The sequence below is a fragment of the Cervus canadensis genome, chromosome 21, assembly GCF_019320065.1.
Source record: "Cervus canadensis isolate Bull #8, Minnesota chromosome 21, ASM1932006v1, whole genome shotgun sequence".
Lineage (NCBI taxonomy): Eukaryota > Metazoa > Chordata > Mammalia > Artiodactyla > Cervidae > Cervus > Cervus canadensis.
The window spans coordinates 51255163-51273176 of NC_057406.1; the positions used below are offsets into that span (position 1 = coordinate 51255163).

Below are 18014 nucleotides of genomic sequence, written 5' to 3' on the forward strand. Positions count from 1 at the left end.
TTCTATAAGACTTCCACATACATTATCCAAACCTGTGCATAGACTTGTATGGGGGTACCCCAAAATTCACACTAAGTCATTTGTCTAAAGTCAGATGGTGAATGAAGGGCAAGCCAGGACTCATACACACACCTCAGGACTCCAGATCTTTGATCCACCTTGAATTGATTTTTGTATACATGCCTGTGTAGTCAGTTGCTTCAGTCTGTCCGACTCTTTGCAACCCTATGGACCGTAGCCCGCCAGGCTCCTCCGTCCATGGATTCTCCAGACAAGAATACTGGAGTAGGTTGTCATGCCTTCCTCCAGGGGATCTTCCCCACCTGGGGATCAAACCCATGTCTCCTGCTTTTGACAGGTGTATTCTTTACCACTGAGCCATCGGGGAAGCCCTTTTGTATATATAGTAAGGTCCAAATTCATTCTTTCGCATATGGATATCTAATTATCTCAGTATCAATTTTTGAAAAGATCATTCTTCCTGTGATGGAAATAACATATTGGCACCTTTGTGGCAAATCAGTTGACCACAGATGTTTATTTCTGGACTCTTAATTCCATATGGATCCTTCTACCAGTTCCACCCTGTCTTTATTATTGAAGCTTTGTAGTAAGTTTTGAAATTAGGGAGGGTGAGTCCTTCAACTTTGCTCTTTTTTTTTAAAGATTGTTTTGACTGTTCTGGACCCTTTGAATTTACATAGGAGTTTTAGGATAAGCTTGTCAATTTATGCAAAGAAGTTAACTGGGATTTTGACAGATTGCATGTAATCTGTAGATCAGATATGGGGAGTAGTGCCACCTTAACAATATTAATTCTTTCCATCAATGAACATGGAAGGTCTTTCTATTATTTAGGTCATCTTTTATTTCTTTCCACAATGTTTGTAGTTTTCAGAGTGTTTTATAATTTGTTAATGGAGTCCATCTTTTGATGTTATTGTAAGTGGAATTGTTTTCTTAATTTCATTTTCAGTTTGTTCATTGCTATGGTGTAGAAATACAATTGATTTTTGACTGCTGATCCTGTGGCCTACAACATTGTTGAATTCAGTGATTCGCTCTAATTCTTTTTAGTGGATTCTTCAGGATTTTCCATAGCACATCATGTTATCTGCAAACAGAAATGCCTTTACACCTTTTCTAATCTGAATGCCTTTTATTTCTTTCCTGCCTAATGAGCCTGATCAGAACCTTCATTCAACACAGTGTTGAACGGAAGTGGTAAAAGCAGACCTGCTTGCCTTATTCCTAATCATGGGAGAAAGCATTTGGTCTGCCGTCATTAAGCATGATCTTAGCTGTGGGTTTTTCATAAGTGAAAAACGTCCTTTATCAGGTTAAGGAAGTTGCCTTCTATTCCTAGTCTATTGAGTGTTTTTATCATTAACAATGTTGAATTTTGACAAAAGGCTTCACTCCTTATACTGGGATGATTCTGTTTTTGTCTTTCATTCTCTTGCTGTGCTCTGTTAATTGACTTGGGGGATGTTAAACAATCTTGTATTCCTATATTAGTACCTCTTTCTTACAGTATTTATTAAATGTTTGGTAGAATTCACCAGTGACATCGAGAGCTTTGCGTTCTTTTGAATTATCTATGTTTAATCCAATGCCTGCCATTTTGAAGTACTTTTATTTCTCAATGACTCAAGTAAAAACACATCAATTTCCACCCCCCTCCTCTACTGCTCTTTGTCATCTTTCTCTTCTATAGCAATCAATGCCTGTGAGATCAGCAATGGAGGCTGCTCTGCCAAGGCTGTCTGTAAAAGAACCACCCCAGGAAGCCGGGTGTGCGTGTGCAAGGCGGGCTACACTGGCGATGGCATCGTGTGCATAGGTAGGTACCACCTCTCACCTGAAACTTCCAACTGCCTTTAGTCTTGACCCCTCAGTCAAGGTGCTGTCTGATCTCTCCACTTGTTTTCCATTTACTTGTTTTCTCTTGGCTGCTTATAAGCAATCGGCTAGGGAACACTTTCACACCAAGCAGACGTCCTGCTTGCCATCAAAATGTCCTCCTAAATTGAGCATCTACTGATGATTCTTCTCTGAGCCAATTACACTGTGATGATTACAAATCTGTTTTTTTTTTAATTCCTACATCTCTTCATTCATAGCATGCTGAATCAGACTCCAAAATTCTATTATTTCAAGTCCTTGGCTGCAAACACTCATATTCATTCAATAGAGGGACAGAGTCAAGCCTGCAGATAGATATGCCTCTGCTGGCACAGTCCCGTCCCCGAAGAGTCAGTTTTGAGAAAACACAGTCAGCACCCTCCCTGTTGGGTTATTTCAGCCGCAGAGTTGCCAAGAAAACCGACTTGCGCCTTGACACCTGCTCTGCTTGGTCGGTCAGCCATCCTGTGGATCTGTCGAGATGCCTTTACTTAAAAATAAGGCTCGATTCTCATGCCAGGTGTGGGAATTTTGTTTTAAAGAGATCAACCCCTGCTTGGAGAACCACGGAGGCTGCCACAAGCATGCAGAGTGCACACAGACGGGACCCAACCAGGTGAGCGCCGCCCCCCTGGGGGCTGCCGCTTCCTAGGAGCAAATTCCTGCGGATACAGACCCAGGCCTGAGGGAGAGGGGCTGAGAACAGACCTCTGGGGAGCAGCAGGATGAAATAAGTACATTAGAGGAAATTCTGAAACAATCCCCCTAGAGACTGTTGTTTTGGAAAGAGGAGGAAGGTGGGAGGAGCAGGGAACAAAGGGTTCATGGGGAAAAGGTGTTTGCCACAGTGGGGCTGCCCTGGTAGCTCAGCTGGTAAAAAATCCACCTGCAATGCAGGAGACCCCAGGTCGATTCCTGGGTCGGGAAGATCCCCTGGAGAAGGGTTAGACTACCCACTGCAGTATTCTTGGGCTTCCCTGGTAGCTCAGACGGTAAAGAATCTGCCTGCAATGTGGGAGACCTAGGTTCAATCCCTGGGTTGGGAAGATCCCCTGAAGGAGGGCTAGGCAACCCACTCCAGTATTCGTGCCTAGAGAATCCCCATGGACAAGAGGAGCCTGATGGGCTACAGTCCACGGGGTCACAAAGAGTCGGACACGACTGAGCGACTAAGCACAGCCCAGCGCAGTGGGAAGAAGTGGGCATGTGCAAACGCCACACGGCTCCAGAAGCATGAAGGTCTCCAGCCATGCTCTTCCTTCAGCTTTCTGATGCCCAGAATCTTGCCATTGTCCTTGGGTTTGAGCCTCTGAAAGACATGTACAACAGCAGAAGATAACGGTTTTAAGCCCTCTCTCGGTCACATACTCCCCAGCACTGTGACCGATGCAATGTCTCCCTGGGGAGAAGGTTAGGGGAGGTGGGAGCGTGTGAAGACTCCACATAAAGGAGGGAAGGGGTTGAGGGGTGAAAAGACTCAGGTGGGGAAGCTGGAGGCTCAGGAACCCAGACTCTGCCTCCCCCAGTCCCTGTCACACTGTGAGCAAGCAGGAAACTGTGTACATCAGAAACTGGATGGATGATGATGGAGGGAGAGCCAGCAGGACCTGTCTGTGAAATGACCCATTCTGCCTTCTTCCTGGACAGGCCGTCTGTAACTGTTTGCCGAAGTACACTGGAGATGGGAAGGTCTGCACCCTCATCAACGTCTGCTTGACTGTGAGTACGGCCCCCTCCCTGCATCCAGGGTGCGGTATTGCGGTGGCCTCCATCAGAGCTGCTTCTGGGCCATTTCTTCCTCATGTCCCAGTTGCAGTGTTGGAGACACTGCAGTCTCTGCCTCCATCTTCATGTGGCCTCACCTCTGTGTCTGGGTCTCTTCCAGTGAGGAAGCCAGTGGACTTAAGACCCCCTGGTTCATCTAGGACATCCCGTCTCCGAGATCCTTCGTTGCATCTGCAGAGACTCTTTTTCTAAATATGGTCCCATTCACAGAGACCAGGGCTTAGTTAGGATGTGGACATAGCTTTGGGGGGACATAATTCAACCCACCCCAGAGCAGGCGGAGAAGGGGGTCTCTGGCCCTGGTTACAGAGCTAGCGCGTGGCAGAGTCAGAACTTGAGCCCGTGTCTGTCTGACTCACAGGCCACACCCTTGACCACTTCTCGTGCTGGTTCCTCCACGAGGCTCTGATCCCCAGCAGAGGCCCAGTTCATACACCTTCCCTCCTCATCCATGTCTCTGCCCACCTGAGAGCCTCCTGCAAGCATGAAAACAGCACAGATACTCCATTGTTAAAGCCCTTTCTCTGCAGGCGAGGTCCCTACTGTCCTCCATGGTCTATTTTACACCAACTGCCTTCTGGCTGGTGACTGTTACTTTGCTATGATGGATTAGAGTTTAACCTTCAGCTGAGAAGTGTCAAACAAGATTGATGCCTTTCTAGTTAACTCCCAGGTGCTGAGAAACTTCCCATTTGGCAACTCTACACTGATCTATTCAGGGCTGGAGATCTGCTGGGATGGACTTGCCATCTTGAGATATGAGCATACCTCAGAGACATTATGGCTTTGGTTCCAGACCACCAAAATATAGTGACTATTACAATAAAGCAAGTCACAAGAATTTTTGGTGTCCTAATACATCACTATACTGAAATCTGTTAAGTATGCAATAACATCATGTCTAAAAAATACAATGTATGTAAGCCAACCATACTTCAATTTTAAAAAGAAGACATTAAGAGTTAAATAAATAAATAATGTATTGGGTTACCCAAAAAGTTCATTTGGCTTCACTTGTGACATCTTATGGAAAAGCCCAAACACACTTATTGGCACACCCAATACATACCTTAATTAAAAAAACACTTCATTACTAAACATTGCTAACCATCCTCCGACAACACAAAGTCATCACAAACCTCCAATCTGTAAAAATCACAGTGCCTGCGAAGTTCAGTAAAATGAGGTATGCCTGTGTAAGGCTGGGTGAGTAGGATGACTCACAACTTTAGGGAGATGGAACACAAATTCAGGAAAAGGGTAAATAATGCAAACCAATCAGATCAGTTCAGTCGCTCAGTCATGTCTGACTCTTTGCGACCCCATGGACTGCAGCACGCCAGGCTTCCCTGTCCATCACCAACTCCCAGAGCTTACTCAAACTCATGCCCATTGAGTTGGTGATGCCATCCAACCATCTCATCCTCTGTTGTCCCCTTCTCCTCCCGCCTTCAATCTTTCGCAGCATCAGGGTCTCTTTTCCAATGAGTCAGTTCCTCGCATCAGGTAGCCAAACTATTGGAGCTTCAGCATCAGTCCTCCCAATGAATATTCAGGACTGATTTTCCTTAGGATTGATTGGTTTGATCTCCTTGCTATCCAAGGGACTCTTGAGTCTTCTCCAACACTACAGTTCAAAAGAAACCAGTCAGAGAGTAAGACAAAAAGTGAATGTCAATACAGAATTGCTTTGTGAGCATTGGCAAGTCTGGCAAGCTAACTGGTCTGATTCCTATCCCCCACTCCTTGGAAATTTTACCAGAATAATGGCGGCTGTAGTGAATTTGCTATCTGCAACCACACTGGACAAGATGAAAGGACTTGTACTTGCAAACCAAACTATGTTGGGGATGGATTTACCTGCCGTGGCAACATCCATCAGGTAACGCAAGGCATGTTTCTGTAAAGTGAATTCCACTTTCCCCCTTGTGTGAAGAATCTAAGGCATTGAGAAGGGTGCAAGAGTTTTGTTCCATATAAAACTAAAATGTGAGGGAGGTCCCTGGAGGGACCTGGAGGTCCAGTGGTTAAGACTTTGCACTTCCATCACAGGGTTTGATCCCTGGTCTGAGAACTAAGACCCCACATGCCACACAGTTCAGTCCAGTCGCTCAGTCATGTCTGACTCTTTGCAACCCCATGAACCACAGCACGCCAGGCCTCCCTGTCCATCACCAACTCCTGGAGTTTACTCAAACTCATGTCCATTGAGTCAGTGATGCCATCCAACCATCTCATCCTCTGTCATCTCCTTCTCCTCCCGCCTTCAATCTTTCCCAGCATCAGGGTCTGTTCCAGTGAGTTAGTTCTTTGCATCAGGTGGCCAAAGTATTGGAGTTTCATCATCAGTCCTTCCAATAAATATTCAGGACTGATTTCCTTTAGGATGGACTGGTTGGATCTCCCTGCAGTCCAAGAGACTCTCAACAGTCTTCTTCAACACCACAATTCAAAAGCATCAATTCTTTGGTGCTCAGCTTTCCTTATAGTCCAACTCTCACATCCATACATGACTACTGGAAAAACCATAGCTTTGACTAGATGGACCTTTGTTGGCAAAGTAATGTCTCTGTTTTTTAATATGCTGTCTAGGTTGGTCATAACTTTTCTTCCAAGGAGCAAGCCTCTTTTAATTTCATGGCTGCAGTCACCATCTGCAGTGATTTTGGAGCCCCAAAAAATAAAGTCTGTCACTGTTTCCATTGTTTCCCCATCTATTTGCCATGAAGTGATGGGACCGGATGCCATGATCTTAGTTTTCTTAATGTTGAGTTTTAAGCCAACTTTTTCACTCTCCTCTTTCACTTTCATCAAGAGGCTCTTTAGTTCTTCTTTGCTTTCTGCCATAAGGGTGGTGTCATCTGCATATCTGAGGTTATTGATATTTCTCCCAGCAATCTTGATTCCAACTTGTTCTTCCTCCAGCCCAACGTTTCTCATGATGTATTCTGCATATAAGTTAAATAGGCAGGGTAACAATATACAGCCTTGACGTACTCCTCTCCCGATTTGGAACCAGTCTGTTCCATGCCCAGTTCTACATGTTCCATGTCCACACAGCATGGCCAAAATGTAAAACAAACAAACAAAACTATAAAACATGGAAATTTTATTTTCCCATGAGAATTCACTTGATCTGGCACGCCGTGATGCAGATTAACAGTTCTCAAATCAGAAAACGCCTGGGTATGAATTCAGCTCAGCCAGTTATTATGGTAATGTGACTTTAGGCAGATTATATCACCTCTTTTTGTATCTATTTTCTAACCTTTAAAAGAAAATAATAATGGTAGCATTCCCAGCAAGTTGTTATAAGATTTCAATGAGACAACGTGTGTAGCAGGCAGAGAGTACACAGAACTCAAAAGCATGGCCATGATGTAGGCTGTTGTTGGTGTGTGTGTGTGTGTGTGTGAACACACCCAAGCATCTGTACTTGGTGGAGAGATGCTTGGATGTGATAGATTTCTACCTGTTATAAAGTGAACATCCTGTTATTTGGTTTAAAGAGGGACCAGAGCATTCTGGCTGATTTAAATATTCTTGTTAGTAGAGAAAATAAATCTGCCATAAACCTATGACAGATTTTTTTAGTACTTGAACTTTCAAAAATGCTCTTAGAGCTCAGGTACTTCTGTAAATGGCTGAACCTTTCCTTGGTAAATCAGATGGTGACTCCAGGAAGCTTTTAGAACTCACAGTATATCCACATTGTCATTCTGAACATCAGTCACGAGCCTACAGATGAGACTTATTTAAGAGGCCTGCCGTGGCAGTGTATGCGTGCCTGCTCAGTCACTCAGTTATGTCAGACTCTTTGCGACCCCGTGGACTGTAGCTCATAAGCAGGCTCCTCTGTTCATGGGATTTCCCAGGCAAGAATACTGAAGTAGGTTGCCATTTCCTACTCTAGGGTATCTGCCCGAACCCACATCTCCTGTATTAGCAGGCAAAGTCTTTACCACTGAGCCACCTGTTAAGCCCTAAAAAGATGGTAAATGGTCTCAATCTTGGAGAAATTGCCCTGTGATAACCCTATATTGTTCTTGTGTTTAATTCACAGACATTAAGTGAACCTTTTTGTCTTTGTTTCCAGGAGCTTCCCAAGAATCCAAAAACATCTCAGTTTTACTTCCAGTTGCTGGTAAGAATGAGTATGTATGTCTAACTAGAAGAATTGGCTCTCAAACCCCTGATGTGGGTCAAAGATATGAGATAAATCTGTAACCTCTGGAGTAGGTAAAGATAGAAGACAGTCCTGGAACCTACATTTCTGCAGTACCCTCTGTGTTGGTCACCTGTGAACTTCTCAGGCCCCAGGTGGGCAGCATACGAGTGGAATAAAGGTTGCCCTTGCCTGTTGTGCACATGAGAATGTATTTTATGAAAAAACTGCCATCCAACCCGTTGAGACAAGAAGCATTACTGGGGCAATCAGCTAACTCTTCGGGTGAAAATATTAAGTTCAATCTTTCTACATCTCATACATCAGAATACAGTCCAGAGATATTGAAGAAAAAGAGTAAAAATCTAGAAGAGTAAAATCTAGAAGAAAATATAAGTAACCATAGATCCTTAGCCTTGGCAAGGACACAGAACAGTTGAGTAAATTGTCATATTACTTACATTTGCATTCTTATCTCAACCATAGAAAACATTTAGTGTGTGAAAGAGACACACTGGCAAAAAGTTATCTGGAAATAACAGAGATCGTTCTAGGTGGTGGGATTATGGGTAGTTACTTTCTTTTTTATACTATATTTTCAAATCTTTCATGCCAGTCAATGTATGTCCTTCTATAACCAGATAAAAATAAATACTATTTCCATGTCTAAGGAAGTGGGTGATTCTGAATCTAAGGCTAAATGAAACACGAGTCTCCCCATTCGGTTTTTCTCTCCCCTCTGCCATCGTGTACTCTCTCTCTGTTATTTGTCTGAGCCCCTGCCTTTACTTATGTTAGGTATTGGGTTGGCCAAAGAGTTCTTTTGGGTTTTCCCATACGATGGTATAGAAAAGCTTGAATGAACTTTTGGGCCAACCCGATACATGGCGTGTGGCCCCCACCTGTCTTCCCCACAGGAACATTCTGTGCGAGACCTGGTTGGCCCTGGCCCCTTCACCATCCTGGCACCTTTATCTGCAGCCTTTGACGAGGAACCCCAGGTAAGCATGAAGCTAGAGGCAGGTAGGTGGAAGAGCTTTGGGACTGGAACAGTCTTTGGGCATCACCCTGGAACCAACACGAAAGACATTTCTAAACAGATTTAGAATCAGCTGGTGGTAACCAGCAATGAAAGGGGTTGCCTATCAGTGTGGGAACCCCCATCAGGAGAAGCATTCAAGTGGATTTGGGGTCACCACTACCAGAGACTTCTAGAGGACATTCCTAAATAGGGTAGGATGTTGGGAAAGACCAACCATTCTTAAATAATTTAAACCCTGATAGACACCCCTCCAAAAAAAAAAAAGGAATGCTAGATTAATGGGATATAAATAGGTTCTTTTCTTGCAGAATTTATCAGAGCCTTTACTGTCTAACATTCACTTGGACTCTTCATGCTGGATTATCCATTAATATATAATAATGTAGCAAGCATTTATTGAATGTTTCCAACCAGAGGGCTCCTAGCTCTGGCTGGAACCCTCGGATCTATTGCAGATTAAGGACTGGGACAAAGGGGGCCTGATGCCCCAGATTCTTCGGTATCACGTGATCGCCTGCCACCAGCTGCTTCTGGAAAACCTGAAATTGACCCCAAATGCTACTTCCCTCCAAGGGGAGTCACTTGTCATCTCCGTGTCTCAGGTAGGAGAAGCCACTTAGGGAAGGCGCTCATTTCCCTTGGGCCCTCTCTCTTTCCTCTTCCTTAGCGCAATAAGAGTAATAATAATAATAACAACAATAATAACAACTAACGCATGTGGCAATGACTGCTATATGCCAGCTACTATCCTAAGTATCGATGTGTGTGTGATAAGTCACTTCAGTCATGTCCGACTCTTCGAGACACATGGATTGTAACCTGCCAGACTCCTCTGTCCATGAGATTTTCCAGGCAGCAGTACTGGAGTGGGTTGCCATGCCTTCCGCCAGGGGATTTTCCCACCCAAGAATCAAACCTGTGTCTCCTGCCTTGCAGGCGGATTCTTTATCACTAAGCCACTGGGGATGTGTACTAACTGATTTAATCCTCAGAATCCCATAATGTAGATATTATTATTTTCCTCAATTAAAAAATTAGGAAACTGAACTCAGGTTAAGTAACTTTTCCAAGGTCACACAGCAAGTAAATATTAATATTAGAGCTGGAATTGAAACTCAGAGGCAAGGCAGCTTCAGGTGGTCAAGAGAACTGCTTTCAGCAGAAACTGGGGAGGGATGAAAGCTTTTGTTCAAAGCCTTGACCATGCTGATGCCTTCCCTCACCACAAAAAGGAATGGCTATGGAATTCATGACAAAGGGGAAAATTATGTGGTGGGGTCAGAAGGGGGGTTGCTAGAGAAGACATGTGAAAGAGAAGCCAGTTTTGATCAGCTTATTATTTCATACTGGAGAATCGCAATGAAATAATTGTTTTGGTTAATTGTTCAGTTGCTAAATTGTGTCTGACTCCTTGCAACCCCATGGATTGCAGCATGCCAGGCTTCCCTGTCCTTCACTATCTCCCAGAGTTTGCTCAGACTCATGTCCATTGAGTCGGTGATGCCATCCAACCATCTCATCCCCTGTCGCCCACTTCTCTTCCTGTCCTCCATCTTTCCCAGCATCAGGGTCTTTTCCAATGAGTTGGCTCTTTGCATCAGGTGGCCAAAGTATTGGAGATTATTTGCTATTAACCTCTCCAGGTGAAAATTACATTCTTGACTCAGATTTTTTAATAATCATAATTAGACATATGCTTAAGTAATTTGGATCTTCAGATTTTGCTCACAGCTCTACTTGAACTTTCACCTTCATGATGATTTAATATGTTCACAGAATATTTTGGAAGACGTAATTTTGTGTCTATTTCTCTTTGTACTCATTTCCTCTTTTTTCTTTTCTGGTTGATTTCAGGACACGGTGTTGGTAAATAATAAAGCCAGGATCATATCCAGTGATATCATCTGTACAAATGGAGTCATCCACGTCATAGACAAACTGCTGTCTCCCCAAAACTTGCTTATCACCCCTAAAGATGCCTCTGGAATGATTCTGGTGGGTGAACTCACTGTCAGACTCTCAGCACGGAGTGCCTCACAAGATATAATTTATTCTCTCAATTCTGCTTTTGAAGCATTGTTCAAGACAGTTAAATTTTGCTGCTTCATTCTCAAGTTACTATTAAAAACCTCATTGGCGCTTCCCTGGCGGTTTAGTGGTTAAGACTCCGCACTTTCACAGCAGGAGGTGCTGGTTTCGATCCCTAGTCAGAGAAATAAGATCCCACAAGACACATGGCACGCTACCCGCCAAAAACAAAACCTCATAAATACTGTTTTGGCCTGCATGCTAAGTTCCTTCCGTCGTATCCAAGTCTTTGAGACCCCATGGACTGCAGCCTGCCAGGCTCCTCTGTCCATGGGAGTCTCCAGGCAAGAATTCTGGAGTGGGTTGCCATGCCCTCCTCCAGGGGATCTTCTCAAACCAGGAATCGAGCCTGAGTCTCTTATGTCTCCGGCATTGGCAGGCAGGTTCTTTACCAGTAGAGTCACCTGAGAAGCACATAAGAAATACTATTCCTAGTAAGGAGTAAATAAGTGAAAGTCTATTTTAAATAGTTGAGTGGATTTTGTATATTACTGTCTAGTTTCCACAAGGGGAGGGTGTGCATAGATTTGGAAGATGGAGAAATTACATAGATGGATGATAACGATGATGAGAGAGATGATAGATAAATAGATGATCCACAGGTAGGTAGGCATGTAGGTAGATAGACAGATAGACGGACAGATATCATTAAAACTAAACCAGGAGTAAAACATCTTCTCAATGGACAGAAAAGACACTTTCAACTTTTTTGTTACTTATTCGTGTTGGGTTCTTCACTGCAGACAGCCGAATCCACTGTATCTCATTTAAATAAAAAGGAGCTTCTAAAGATGTTAAGTATATCACCAAATCTCTTGGAACGCAAGAGAGCGTAATTCAGACACTACACAGCTGGGGACAAAGCAGCCGGGGACACTTGTGAGGAGAGGACCCCTGACTCCCCCACAGGGCTGTCGGAACCAGCTCTGCCCATGCCCTCTGTCTCCAGCCCCATCGCTAGGATGCAAGAGCCTGCACACCAGATGCCTCCAGCCCTGTGGCCATCAGAAGATCTCATATCCCTGCTAGCAGCCACCACCTCCTCATGTCGTGTCTTTCTACCTATAAGTTTTGCACAAGCACTTCTGCTTGGGGGATCCCACGTCACATGTGGGACTCTAGCCTGCGGGGCAGTCTGGGAAAATGTAGTGCTTAGCCATGCAGCCCCTGGGATACAGAAAGGCAGGCGTACAACCTACAGAGCCTCCTATGTTATCTTCCCCTCATTTTATTCATTTGAGCTTTTGTTAAAGTGCTTTGTGAATTGTCCGAATAAAAGTTTCATTCCCATTCTTACTATCTTTGCAGCAAAATCTTACGACAGTGGCCATGAACCACGGCTACGGCAAATTTATCAACTTGATTCAGGTAAAAGCCTAGGAGAAAAGTTGCCTTGGGGGATGTGACCTGTCTAAAGAGGTTTGGTTTGTGGAGAGTTGTTTGTTTGTTGTATAGTTTTTGTTTGCGGCACTAGCCAGCTATTGTGGGGTTTTAAGGAAGTCTAATGTTCTGGAGAGCAAAGTCATACTCTGCCACTCCATCTCCCAAATGTTTCCTAGCTGAGTTAGAAGTTAAAGTATTTGAGGCTAGAGTGAGGGAAAGGAAATAGGATGTGCCCATTCCTAACACAGGCGCTTCATGTCTGGAATGATCACCCCCTTTACTGAGATGAGGAAGCTGAGAGGCAAAGATGGGAAATCTCTGCCTGTTAGACAGGCAGAAATTACATTTCAAACTGCATTTTTCTGACTTCAGAGACAAGTCCCACGCATTGTATAGAGAAACGTCTTGTTCAAAGATTTCAGAGAATATCAGGAAGGAGCAGGTTCTCCCACGACCTCACCTCCACCACCTACCCCAGCAGTCCCAGGAGGTCTCTAAGAACCCTGGGGTCCCCATAGCACAGACTACAAACCTCTGTGCAGACCAGCAATTTCCAAAGGGGTCTGGGGCTTGGACTCTCTGGGGAGCTTTTTAGGAAAGGAGATTGGAAGGTGCTCATGGTAAGAACCTCCAGTGGCGTGACAGACCTGTGTCTGTGCCCACCCACCCACTCCCCAAACCTTCTAGCGCCCCCACACCTGGGCTTTAGTCTGCTTGAACACAAGCTTTTATAGCAAGTGAAAAGTCTCTCTGGGTCTCAAAAAGAGGCAATAATAAAGCTTACTTCATAGGGTCATTGGGAAAACTACAAGAATAAAATGTATATGATGCACTCCTGTTATAGAAGATTCTCAAAATGATTCTTTGCCAGTCACCTGGCAATTTCTTTTTTGAGTCTATGTGATCTAGAAATCCTCTAAATACACACAAGTATCTCAATATTGTATAGGTTTCACATTTTTAAAGGAAATACAGGAAAAGTGCTAAGTGGGTCTTCCAGAAATTAAAACGTTGGGACGAGAGGAGTGGCCAAAAAGAGTCTTGCTAAAGTGTGTTTCCCTATTAACAAAGCCCAGAGTTGGCCTTTCTGTTTTACTTTCTAAGAAAATGAGAGTCAGAATGATGGGAGTGTGAAGAAAGCCTCCAGTTTCAGGCTGAATCTCGCTTACACCAGCCAGAGGCCTGAGAAGCCCCCTGGCGGGCACAGAGAAGGTACAGGCTGGCTTTTGCTCTGGCCCTTGGGTACCAGAGCTAGTGCTTCTTGGCTGGGCTTTGGGGCGCACCTGACCAGCTCCTTGTGATTCAGGACTCCGGCTTGCTGAGCGTCATCACAGACCCCATCCACACCCCAGTCACACTTTTCTGGCCCAGCGACCAAACCCTCCAAGCCCTGCCCCGTGAACAACAGGATTTCCTGTTCAACCAAGGCAACGAGGACAAGCTGAAGGAGCACTTGAAGTTCCACGTGATCCGGGACGCCAAGGTATTCTGTTTTCACACAGACGGGCATGGCACGGCTGTCCTTGGGGTGATCAAATCCAGGAGTTGTCTTTACCCTCACTCTCCATGGTGTGGGGAGGTCTGAGCATCCCCTGCCCACGCTGTGTCCTCCTCTGACTGGTTGTGGGGAACTGACCACAAGAGCATAGCTCATCTGGTTCTGTTTCTCTGCGCCATTGTTTTATTTCCCCTAACTTTAGCCAATAGTCAAAAGCATCCTTCCCCTCTTCTACTGAAGACCAGCTCCCTCCCTTCCCTAGTCCCCAAGGCCAAGTGTCTCTTGACGACAGTTCCCACATTTCTCCCAAATAGACTCTTTCTCCCCCAATTCCAGAGTTTCTAGGCAAAGGATGGATTCATCCAGCTGTGACCAGTTGTTGGCACGTGTACCGATCGACTGCGATTAGGGAAGCAGGCTCTTGTAGGAACATGGCAGCTCTTGCTAAACCCCTGTCCCTCTGAATCCTCCACCAGGACCCTGCTTCCCCCCAGGAGTGAGGCATCGAATCCAGGAGCCCGCTGCCCTCACTTCGGTTAATTTTCAGGACCTGTGTTAGTTTTCTAGGCTTCCATAACCAATGACCGCAAACTGGGTGACTTGAAACAGTAGAAATAAGTCCCCTCAGAGTTCTGGGAACCGGAAGTCTGAGATCAAGGTGTTGACAAGGTTGTTCCTGCTGGAACTCCTGAGGGAGAGGCTGTCCCCTGCTTTCTTCCTGGCTTCTGGGGGTGTCCAGACATCCTTGGCATCCCAGGCTTGTAGCTGCATCCCTCCAGTCTCTGCTTCTGTCGTCACATGGCTGGCTGGCCTCCCCCTGTGCGTTTCTGTGTCTTCACTTGGCACTCTCCTCTTCTCTCTTCTTCTTAAGATGACACCAGTCTTTTTGGATTAAGAGCCCACTCTACTCTGGTATGGGCTTCCCTGCTGGCTCAGACATTAAAGAGTCTGCCTCTAGTGTAGGAGATCTGGGTTCAACCCCTGGATCAGGAAGATCCCCTGGAGCAGGGAATTGCTACCCACTCCAGTATTCTTGCCTGGAGAATTCCAGGGACATATAAGCCCAGCCGGTTACAGTCCATGGGGCCGCAGAGAGTCAGACATGACTGAGTGACTAACACTCTCATACTCTGATGTGACCTCATCTCAACCAATTACATCTGCAATGATCTCATTTCCAAGGAAGCTCACATTCTGAGGTAATGGGGACCTAGACTTCAGTGAAACTTTTGCGGGGTCACAACTCAACCCATCACAGTGGCCTGTTGCAATTTCCCTAACCCTGGTCTGCTGCAGGCTTCATGCAGCAACACAGCATCTTCCGTGGACTCCTGAGCATAGAAGGGGAAGGAAGGGTGACTGAAACACGCTGGAGGAGACTTTCCTACAGAGAAAAAGTCCAACTTCCTAGAGAATCCATACTTATTCTTCCGCTTGATTCTATCTACTGTCATTTTGAAGCTGGAATTATTAGAACTCAGAAAAATCTTGTATCTAAATTTGGTTTGTTAGCAAAGCTCCTTCTTCAACCCAGATTCAGGGTATTAATGTGATCCCATCACTCCTGCAGGTCTTGGCAGTGGATCTCCCCAAATCTGCTACCTGGAAGACCCTGCAAGGTTCTGAGCTGAGTGTGAAGTGTGGAGCTGGCAGTGACATCGTGAGTATTGTCACCCAGAGCAGGGGCGGGGGCAGAGAATGCATGCCCCAACCATTGCCACTTCCAGGAGATGTTTCATTTTTTCCCACATTGGCAGCAAGTTCTTTCTTTCACTGCTTTCATGACTGTATCCCCTGAATAAGTGAATATGAAAACCCTGATAAATCCTGGCCAGCCCAAGCCCTCACCAGGTGTCAGGGAGCCCCCCTTACACTTGTAGAAAGTAGCTTCTGGTTGATTTTTCGGAAGATTTATTTTCCGGTGTGAGACACTTTCCTGAAACAAGAAAGAACACTGTCATTCCTTTCCCTTTCTTCCTGGCTACTCTCCAGCCTCCTCTCCGGCCCTGTCTTGGCATTCAGAGCCAGCTCTGGGCTATATCTACTTAGATCAGCAAACAGAGAGAAAATTTGCAATTTTCACCTTCTTTGGCTAGTTCCTGACAATATTACCTTCCTGTAATTCCACATGATAAGTAGATTTGGTGGGTAATAGTAGCTACATGCTGTATCTTATATTTAATGGAAAATGACAGTGGCTTAAATATATAAGGGTTTAGCCCTCTTTAAAAAAAAAAAAAAAAACAAGTAGCCAATCCTGAGCTAGTATGATAGCTCACTGAGGGAGCTCCTTCCATCTTTCTGCTCTGTAGCATGTATCTCTAGCCTCACAGTCACCTCAAGGTCCAACATGACTGCTGGAGGTCCAGCCATCACATTTACTTTCCAGGCAGGAGAAAGTGAAAAAGCAATTTACCTCCAAACTGAGTTGGTTACCTTCAAGGAGCCTTCAGAGAAGTCTCAGACACCATTTTGTTTACATCTTCTGACAAGCAAGAATCCCTCTTGATGATTGGATTGGAATGGCATTAAATTTGTTCCTGAATCCAAAGAGTGTTAACATCTTTACATCCCAACTTCTGGAAAGTTATCCCAATATACTTGAGATCAGCTACACTATCTCCATAGAAACTGGGCACTTATCAAAGGAAGAATGTCAGCTGTTCATCCTGAGTGCCTGGAGAAGGCAATGGCACCCCACTCCAGTACTCTCGCCTGGAAAATCCCATGGACGGAGGAGCCTGGTGGGCTGCAGTCCATGGGGTCGCTGCGAGTTGGACACAACTGAGCAACTTCACTTTCACTTTTTACTTTCATGCCTTGGAGAAGGAAATGGCAACCCACTCCAGTGTTCTTGCCTGGAGAATCCCAGGGACGGGAGAGCCTGGTGGGCTGTCGTCTCTGGGGTTGCACAGAGTCGGACACGACTGAAGCGACTTAGCAGCAGCAGCATCCTGAGTGCTAATAAGGCTTTCAGAGCACCTTGTATTCAGAGTACCATTTAGTTAAACTCTATATGCAGTGTAATCATTAATCCTATCCACCTGGTGAAAACAATTAAACCTCAGTGAAGTTTAGGGACTGGCTCATATAGTGCAAGAGTGAAAGTGCGAGGATTCAACTACAGTTTTCTAGTGTTCTTTCCACTGAATCACACTGTGTGCCTCCCATCAAACACTACTGAGATTTCTTTTTCTTTTCATAGAACTTTCTAAAAGCATTTTGCTTCCTGTTGGGGGGCGGTGGGGAATATATCCATCAATTTACTAGCTGTGTGGACTTTAGGAAGGGATGCTCAAGGATTGTTGCAAGAATTAAACAAAACAATGTATCTAGAGCATGATTTAGACAATGTCTTGTTGTTCAGTCAATAAGTTGTGTGATTCTTTGAGATCCCATGGACTGCAGCACATTAGGCTCCTCTATCCTTCACTATTTCCCGGATTTTGCTCAAACTCATGTCCATTGAGTCAATGATGCCATCCAACCATCTCATCCTCTGTTGCCCCCTTCTCCTGCCCTCAGTCTTTCCCAGCATCAGGGTATTTTCCAATGAGTTGGCTCTTTGCATCAGGTGGCCAAAGTATTAGAGCTTCAGCATCAGTCCTTCTCATGAATGTTCAGGGTTGATTTCCTTTAGGATTGATTGGTTTGATCCCCTTGCTGTCCAAGGAACTCTCAAGAATCTTCTCCAGCACCACAATTCAAAAGCATCAATGCCTACTGCATGTGAAAAAGAAGTTGCTATCATTATAAGGTTAAAGCTTGTCACTGTACATTTTGGAAAGGAAGTGGTACCATAGTTTTGCTAGGTGCTGGCATTACATAAGAAAGCTGGGTAACTGCCCATGAAGTGGCCGTGTCAACCAGGTTTGTCATGAACCAGGGTCAGGCCACATCTGCCCCACCTTGTCACCCCCACCACCACCATCCGTACTTTGATGGAGCAGTATTGCCGAATGGCCAGGAGTGGGGGGCTGAGGCTGCCAACCTGGGCATGAATACCCACACCACCACTTACTGATCGTGTGACTTTGGTGAGTTACCTAACCACTCACTGCCTCAGTTTCCTCATCTGTAAATGGGAATACCAGCAACAGTAGCCACATCCTCGGGTGGCCGTGAGGATTGAAGGAACTCGCATAGGT

General features: G+C 45.1%; 1 protein-coding gene across 2 annotated transcripts in view; it reads left to right on the forward strand.

Moving 5' to 3' along the window:
- Positions 1–18014, forward strand: part of STAB2 (stabilin 2) — a 165081-nt gene that overhangs the window by 113311 nt on the left and 33756 nt on the right. For both annotated transcript variants that reach the window (XM_043440283.1, XM_043440284.1), the window contains 11 exons: positions 1718–1843; positions 2448–2521; positions 3553–3624; positions 5453–5572; positions 7787–7834; positions 8773–8856; positions 9353–9499; positions 10752–10892; positions 12294–12353; positions 13675–13851; positions 15437–15526. In XM_043440283.1, the coding sequence (XP_043296218.1) occupies positions 1718–1843; positions 2448–2521; positions 3553–3624; positions 5453–5572; positions 7787–7834; positions 8773–8856; positions 9353–9499; positions 10752–10892; positions 12294–12353; positions 13675–13851; positions 15437–15526 (1139 nt within the window). The remainder of the gene's footprint in view (positions 1–1717; positions 1844–2447; positions 2522–3552; positions 3625–5452; positions 5573–7786; positions 7835–8772; positions 8857–9352; positions 9500–10751; positions 10893–12293; positions 12354–13674; positions 13852–15436; positions 15527–18014) is intronic.